Source organism: Chelonoidis abingdonii, chromosome 11 (assembly GCF_003597395.2).
Source record: "Chelonoidis abingdonii isolate Lonesome George chromosome 11, CheloAbing_2.0, whole genome shotgun sequence".
Classification (NCBI taxonomy): Eukaryota; Metazoa; Chordata; order Testudines; family Testudinidae; genus Chelonoidis; species Chelonoidis abingdonii.
The window spans coordinates 62,185,574-62,193,787 of NC_133779.1; the positions used below are offsets into that span (position 1 = coordinate 62,185,574).

General features: G+C 65.8%; 1 protein-coding gene across 1 annotated transcript; it reads left to right on the plus strand.

Annotated features, from left to right (window-relative positions):
• Positions 1 to 87: 87 nt before the first annotated feature.
• On the plus strand, positions 88 to 3,092 carry ZNF574 (zinc finger protein 574). The gene has a single exon (XM_032787647.2). The coding sequence runs from the start codon at positions 123 to 125 to the stop codon at positions 2,679 to 2,681; it is 2,559 nt and encodes an 852-aa protein (XP_032643538.1). The 5' UTR covers positions 88 to 122; the 3' UTR covers positions 2,682 to 3,092.
• Positions 3,093 to 8,214: the final 5,122 nt, after the last annotated feature.

Consider the following 8,214-nt stretch of genomic DNA (forward strand, 5'->3'; position numbering starts at 1 on the left):
CCCCCATGTGTCACACCCCCACACAGAGCCCCCCTTGTGTCACCCCGCGTGTGTCACCCTCCCAGAGCCCCCATCTCTGACCCCGTCTCTCCCCCCGGCAGGTGAGGCCCCCCTGCCCCGGCATGGCGGAGCCGGCAGAGGAGACGCTGCTGTACGTGGAGCATCGCTACGTGTGCTCGGAGTGCAGCCAGCTCTACGGCTCCCTGGAGGAGGCGCTGCTGCACCAGCAGAGCCACCTGGGCCCGGAGCAGCACTACGAGGTGGTGGGGCTGGCGGGCGAGGCCGAGGCCGGGCTGTACCAGGCGCTGGCCGTGCAGGAGAGCAGCCAGTACCAGTGCCTGGAGTGCGGGCAGCTGCTGCTCTCCCCGGGCGAGCTCCTGGAGCACCAGGAGCTGCACCTCAAGCGCCTGAGCCAGGAGCCGGAGGCGCCCGCCAAGCTGCCGGCCTCCAGCCAGATCCACTACGAGTGCGTGGAGTGCAAGGCCCTATTCCTCAGCCAGGAGGTGTGGCTGGCTCACCGGCAGGCCCACCGCGCCCCCCCGGAGCCCCCCGTCCCCGAGGCGGGACCCGCCGGCCAGAGCCAGGCGCTGGTGGACCTGGAGCACTCCTACCGCAAGCCGGAGGAGGCGGAGGCGGCAGCGGCGGGGGGGGATGGCTGCGCTGTGCAGCTGCTGCTCTACGAATGCGGCGAGTGCTTGCAGCTCTTCCAGACGCCCAAGGACTTCCTGGAGCACCAGGCCACGCACCTGGGCGCTGCGCCCGCCGGGGAGCTGGCAGAGCCACCCGCCTGCCCAGCGGATCCCCCGCAACCGGCGCCAGCGGGCGTGCTGAACGGAGCCATGCCTGCCCCCTCGGAGCCCAGCATCGCCGCCAGCGACCACAGCTACGAGCTGAAGAACGGGCCTGAGGAGGCGGCGGCTGCGCCGCGTCGGCCCAAGCGGGGCAGCCAGGAGCCCTGGTGCGCCGAGTGCCAGCAGCTCTTCCCCTCGGCGCACCAGCTCCAGCTGCACCTGCAGTGCCACCGCCAGGGCGCCTTCCAGTGCCCGCTCTGCAGCAAGGTACTGCCCACCCCGCTGGCCCTGCGGCAGCACCGGAGCGAGCACAGCGGCGAGTCGCACTACCTGTGCTTGGACTGCGGCCTGGCCTTCGACACCGAGGCCGTGCTGCTGGCCCACCGGCGCGGACACTCCCCCAACCCGCTGCACCGCTGCGCCTGCGGCAAGGCCTTCCTCAACATGACCAAGTTCCTCTACCACCGCCGCTCCCACGGCCCCCTGCCGCACCCCCCGCCGGAGCCGCCCCTGCCCGCCCCGCCGGAGCCCCCGCCCGCCCCGCCAGCGCCCAAGAAGCCGGACGACGTTGTGCCGCTGGCCATCATCTACTCAGTGGAGAACGCGGAGGCCAACGGGCCCAGCTTCCGCTGCCTGATGTGCAGCAAGGTCTTCTCCAAGCACCTGCAGCTGGTGCGGCACCAGCGCTTCGTGCACAAGCTGGAGCGGCGCCACAAGTGCCAGACCTGCGGCAAAATGTTCAAGAAGAAGTCGCACGTCCGCAACCACCTGCTGACCCACACGGGCGAGCGCCCCTTCCACTGCAAGGAGTGTGGCAAGAGCTTCAACTCTCAGGCCAACCTGCTGCGCCACCGGCTGACCCACACGGGCGAGCGCCCCTACCGCTGCGAGATCTGCCAGAAGGCCTTCACCCAGTCCTCCACCCTGCAGCAGCACCTCTTCGTGCACAGCCGCCACTACCCCTACAAGTGCCAGGAGTGCGGCATCAACTTCCACCGGCCCTACCGCCTGCTCATGCACCGCTACCACCACACGGGCGAGTACCCCTACAAGTGCCAGGAGTGTGGGCGCTCCTTCCTGCTCCGGCGCCTGCTGGACGTGCACCAGCTGAGCCACGCCGGGCGGGAGCCCCAGGTCTGCGCCGGCTGCGGCGCTGCCTTTGTCACAGCCCTGCAGCTCCGTGAGCACAAGTGCGGCAAGGTGAGCCGGCGCTTCGAGTGCCCCACTTGTGGGAAGAAGGTCAGCTCGGCCGCCCGGCTCCGTGCCCACGAGCTGCTCCACGACGGGGGGGCTGTGGCCTCCCCGGAGGAGGAGGCCCCTGCCCCGCCGCCACCGCCACCCCCTCCCCGCCGTGCCACCTGCCCCAAGAGCTTCGAATGCGCCGACTGCAAGAAGCTGTTCAGCACTGAGACCTCGCTGCAGGTTCACCGGCGCATCCACACCGGGGAGCGGCCCTACCCCTGCCCGGACTGCGGCAAGGCCTTCCGCCAGTCCACCCACCTCAAGGACCACCGGCGGCTGCATACCGGCGAGAAGCCCTTCAAATGCGAGGAGTGCGGCAAGGCCTTCACCATCGCTGTGCGGCTGGCCGAGCACCGGCGCATCCACACCGGCGAGCGCCCCTACCACTGCGCCGACTGCGGCAAGGCCTATCGCTCCTTCTCCAACCTGTGGAAACACCGCAAGCTGCACCAGCAGCAACGCCTGCAGAATGAGCAGGAGGCCCTGGCCGAAGCCGCTGCCGCGGCTGCCATGGCAGCCGCCGCCGCCCCAGACTACGGCAACACCCTGACCATCATGGAGACGATTGAGATCTACCCCGCTGTGGCCACCGAGCCCGAGGGCGCCCCGGGCGGCCGCCTGGAGAACGTTCAGCTGGGAGGGGTCTGAGCCGGGAGAAGGGGCCACGGCGTGGACAGAGCCTTCCCACCACCCCACACAGCTCATGCCAAAGCTCTTGGCTGGTGGCCACACGGCTTCTGTTCTAGCCATGGCTGGGTCATACGTGGCGACAGCTGCTTCTCCAGCTCCCCCTTGCGGCCACGTCCCTGTGCCTGGGGCCACGTGGCTCCTTCTGGCCATGGCGCTGCCCCGTCTGGTTCCTCCTCGTGGCCACGTCCCAGGGCCAGGTAGTTCCTCATAGTCATGGTGCTGCCCCCTCTGGCTTCCCTTCGTGGCCATGTCCCTGTGCCCGGGGCCACGTGGCTCCTGGCCATGGCGCTGCCCCCCCCCAGCTCCCCCTCGTGGCCACACTCGTCACCAGGGCACTTCCATTTGCTTCTCTGGCTGCCGCCTTGGGCTGCATCCCGCGGCCACGGGCTGCAGCTCCAGACCGCACCCCCCCCGCACACCACCCAGTCCCCCATGCCAGGGCCGTGGATGCTGCCCAGTAGCTCCTTTTCATTGACCCCCAGCCAGCCATCTCCCCGCCGACGTAATAGCCCCCCCGTTTTGCTAACTGGCCGCCTCTGGGGGGCTTTGGTATCCGTGTTACACGTAAACATGAGTAAACATCATTGTGGAGTGAACTGTCCGGGGGAGATGGGACATAGAGAAACCATCATGGTTCGAACTGGGGGGCTGGAGCAGGAGGCGCCCCAAGGGCAGTAGGTGGGGTGTTTGGGTCAGGAGCTCGTGGCGCTGTAGAGGGGTTGGGGTACCTGGGTCCAATGGGGAGCCATTAGCAAGGCCGTCCTGGTTGTACTTGGAAATCCCCCGCTCCATTGCTGGGGGGCAGAGAGATAGGGGGGGGATGTCTCCCTGTAGGGGCTTGGGAGGGACAAGTTCGTGTGTGCAGGATTCCTGAGTAAGCTGTAATGCGGGTACGACTGGGCCCACCATAACGCATCCCACGCCAGCAAACTCCTTCGGGCGCTGTGCACCTACTGGCCGTCGCCGCGCAGCCCCCCCCCCCGCCACTCCCGAATCTCCCAGAGACTGGGGGGCACCCCCGAGCTGTCAGCCCCTGACCCTCGCTGGGGCGAGGCGATGCCCCATCTTTGTAACCCGCGCTGAGCTTCCCCCTGGCCGCCAGCAGGCTCATTTCCGGCAGAGGGTCACAGGCGGTCCCCAAAGCCAGTGACCGGTCACGATCTGACCCCTTCTCGCCCTGGGCAGGATTTGGATGGAGCCGGTTTCTCACCCCGCTGGATGGTCCGGTTCCCCCTTCAGCCGGGGCCCAGGCTCCGCGGCCCGTGTTGTGTCCAGCACAGGCGGGAGGAGAGGCCAACGCATGATGCCGCTGTCCCCGTTCCAGACCCTCGGCTGCGGTGCCTGGCAAACTAGCCCAGACCTGTCCAGGGGGGCTGGTTCCTGAGTCCCAGAGCTGAGCAATCCCCCCCCCCCCCACGTGATGCGCCCGCAGCCCCTTACAGCTTTGTAACGCCCTTGTTCCCAGCTCCCCTGCTGCTGATCAGGTGCGGGTCCCCCCCCCGCAGAGACGCACGACCCACGGCCTTGGCCAGAACAACGGGCCCCAGCCCCTCTGTACCAGCTAGACCCTCGGCAGCCAGTGAAGACGGAGGGGCCGGGTCTCCCCGGTGTCCTTCCTGTGGCACCAGGTGGGGCTGTTCCACGCTGGCCGAGAGGGGGCAGGAGGAGGGAGGTGGGGGCACTAGTCCATTCCCTACCTGCTTCCCCGCCCCCGACCTGTGCTGTGTCCCTTCCCCTTTCCCCACCTGGATAGGAGTATGGGGGAGAGGTGAGTGTCCTGGCAGGGGGCCGTTTCCCAGGCCTGGGAGGGATCTTGTACAGGGGGGCTCCCCCCCTGCCCCCCACGCTGCCCCCGCCTCCTGTGGTGACACAACACCCGCCGCCCAGCTGTCACCATCTCACACGCTGACAACCCATGGTGACACAACACCCTGACGCTCTGCGATATGCACTGATGCATCACACTGCAGCTAACACCCCCTGTGGTGACAACACCCGCCGCTCAGCTGTCACCATCTCACACGCTGACAACCCACGGTGACACAACACCCTCATTCAGCAGCAGTGTGATGTCAGTGGACATTTAACACACCCCACATTGACAACACTTGCCACCCAGCTGTCAGTAACCATCTCAGGTGGTGAGACAATCCTCGGAGATACAACACTCAGTGCCCAGCTGTCACTAACTGTCTTTCCCACTAACACACCCTGCAGTGACATGACACCCTCAGCCACTGCCGCATCACACTGCTGCTAACACACCTCATGGTGACACAACACCTGGTGCCCAGCTGTCACTAACCATCTCACGTGGTGACACAACCCTCGGAGATAAAACACCTGCCACCCAGCTGTCACTAACTGTCTTTCCCACTAAGACACCCTGTGGTGTCATGACACCCTGACACTCTCAGCCACTGATGCATCACACCCTGTGGTGACACAACACCCGCTGCCCAGTTGTCACTAACCATCTTTCCCACTGCCCCCCCCGTGGCAACACCTGTCCTGCCCCCCGGGCGTTCCCCAGGCTCTCTCTGCCCGTGTGGGCACCGAACCGGGGGGCTGAGGGCTTGGTGGGGGAGCACCCGAAGGTCTGACGCTCCCAGGGCTACTCGCCACACTCTTGACGGGGGCTGAGGTGTGGGCGTGGGGGATTCACCGGCACAGCTGCTGGCCAAGGGGTGGCTGGGGGGAGGGACCTGCTCCAGCTCTGCCTGTGTTAGTTCAGGGGCCTGGCTCTGCAGTGGCCCCCACCTGGCTCCATGTGCCCCCTTGCCACCCAGCCACATGCTCACCTGCACGGCTAGTGGTGGGGCACACCTGTGTGCCAGCATTGTGCCTGCTCTTACACGCTTACCTATATCCCCACCTCTCCTGTTCACTGATAGCTGCCCCCTTTCCCTGCCAGCTGCACGTCTGCTAGTGCGGTGCACACCCACACGTGCACACCCCAGGCCATTGCACATGCACTTGTGCAATTGCACACCCTCAGTCTGCTGCACAGTTGCTGGTGCAATGCATACAGACCTGGCCTGCTGCACATGCTAGTGCAATGTGTGCACACTCAGCCTGCTGCACACACACTAGTGCAATGCACACCTCTACAGCCTGCTGGACACATACTAGTGCAACATACACAACCTCTGGTTGCTGCAAACATGCTACTGTGACTCCTGTGCACAACACAACCTCACCCTTTGTGCACACACTAGTGCAATGCACAATCCCCTAGCAAATGTGCTAATGCAATGTGCACACACAATACAACCTAGCCCTTTCTATAGCATGGGGCTCACACAAGGATTTGCACAAGGCTCCTAAGCCAATGGGTCATAACTGGGGGGACCTTGGTACAGTGACACCCCATTTGTCTAGCTGAAGGAGCACCAGATGGGGGCAGGGCAGGCGGCAGCCATGTCGGGGCTGGAACAGAGACATTTGCCCCAGCGGCTTCTGCATGGAGGGGGCTGTGACCAAGTGGGGGAGTTTCTTGGTTTTTCTGTGTTTTCCAGGGGGTTGCATGCGGGGGGTGGGACTCAGTGTCGCCGGGTGTTACTGGTTAACGAGGGGAGGGGAGAGGGAGTTTGCTGGAGCACAGGACCAGAGAGGGAACTCGGGACCCCGGCTGATGCCCTGGAGGATGGAGACCCCAGCGCCTGGTGACCCGGAGACCCAGTCAGGAGTCCAGCCGGTATTCCTGGCCAGTGCGGGACCTGGGACTGCGGGGGGGACCCGGCGAGCTGACCAGCCGGGTCCGCAGTGCAGGGTGGGGCTGAGAGGGGGGAGACCAGGCCCAATTTCCACCCTGTTTTCCTGGCGAGAGCCAGTGGACAGAGGGGCCGGGGCGGGATATGGGAGGCCCAGCTGGGAAGCAGGGGGGCTCTGGCTGGAGCAGCGGCTCCCTGGCTGCAGGGGGACTGGGATGTGCTGGGCTGAGGGAGGCCAGGCCTGAGGCTGGAGAGTTTCCTGTGCTGGGTTCAACTCTCAATAAACCTCCTGTGTTACACTGGGGGAGAGTCGCTCCAGGCTAGAGAACAGGGCAGGGGGTGATGGATCGTCCCCTTCAGGGGTGAGGAGGCCCCGGGGGCCCAGAGCGAGGGGACTCCCTGGGGGGCCCAAGGCAGAGACAGACGTGCTGAGGCTCAGAGAGGTGTGGTTCCAGGAGGTGGAGGGGCCTGACCCTGGGAGAGAGTGGCCCCCCAAGAAGGCCTGTCGCACTGAAAGGGGCACCCCCTCCCACGGACCGCACGGGGCCAGGCGTGGTCCCAATCTGTGAGTCTGTGACAGCCCCCCCCAGGAATGCCCATGGGGGGAGACATACACATGCCCTGATGCCCTGACATGCTGGGGGTGGGGTGGGGGGGTTTGAGGTGTGCACACACCCTAACACACCCTGACACACACTCAGGTTATAACGGGAGCAGAACATTTATAGTAAATTCACCTAAATGCATTTTTTGGGCCCTAAGCCTATTTGCACCTTTGGGGGGATTTTGGCAAATGACATCAGCTGGAAAAGAGTCTCTCCCCCTCCCCATCCTGGAAATGTCCATTTGAACTGTCTGGTCTGGCCCCAGGGAATCTTCTCTCTGGGTTCTGGGGAAACCCTGAAATTCCCGTTCTGGCTGGTTTCCCAGATCTCTATGTTTGGCCACAGAACTGAACAGGCAGATGCTGGGCTCCAGGTCCCAGGCCAGAGGCCCCCCCACCCTGAACATCTCATCCAGTCGCCCAGGCCAGAGCTGCCCTTCTCCCCTCCCGGAACACCTTGTCCAGAGGCCCCGCGTCTGGGAACATCTCGTCCGGTCGCCCGGGCCGGAGCCCACCCTGCCCCCCGGGAACATCTCGTCCGGAGCCCCCTGCCTGGGAACATCTCGTCCGGTCTCCTGGGCCGGAGCCGCCCCTGCCCCCCTGGAACATCTCATCTGGTCGCCCGGGCCGGAGCCCCCCCTGCCCCCTGGGAACATCTCGTGTGGTCGCCCAGACAGGCTCTGGCCCCTGGAGCAGATCACACAGTCAGGGGGGGGGACCTACGGCTCCAAAGGGCCGTTGTCCCCCCAGTGCCCCGTCCAACTGGGTTCCGCTCCCTCTCCTGGCCAGGGACATGTCAGGCCTTTCGCTGCCGGAGTCCCCCCGATCCTCCCTGGCCCCGCTGAGAGGCGGGAGCTCCTGGCAGCCCTGGGGCAGGGATCTGAACCCTCGAATGGTCTATGGGGCTCTGCTCCGGTCCCGCCCCAGCGTATCACCAGCTGGCGGGGAGCGCGGGGCCCAGCTTCGGGCATGGGGGGCACGGGGAGCGGGGGAGCGGGGGGCCCAGCCCCGGGCATAGGGGGTGTGGGGAGTTCGGGCCCAGCTCTGGGCTTGGGGGGCACAGGGAGGGCGGGGCCCACCCCAGGACAAGCCCAGAGGGGAGACCCCCTTGTGAGGAACTGGGCCTGTTCTTACTGGGGGCTGTGAGTGCTGGGGGCGGGGGGTTGGCCTGGGA

Bases quoted from the DNA above. Each gene is read 5' to 3' on its own strand.
- ZNF574 (XM_032787647.2), top strand. From the start codon at position 123: ATGGCGGAGCCGGCAGAGGAGACGCTGCTGTACGTGGAGCATCGCTAC.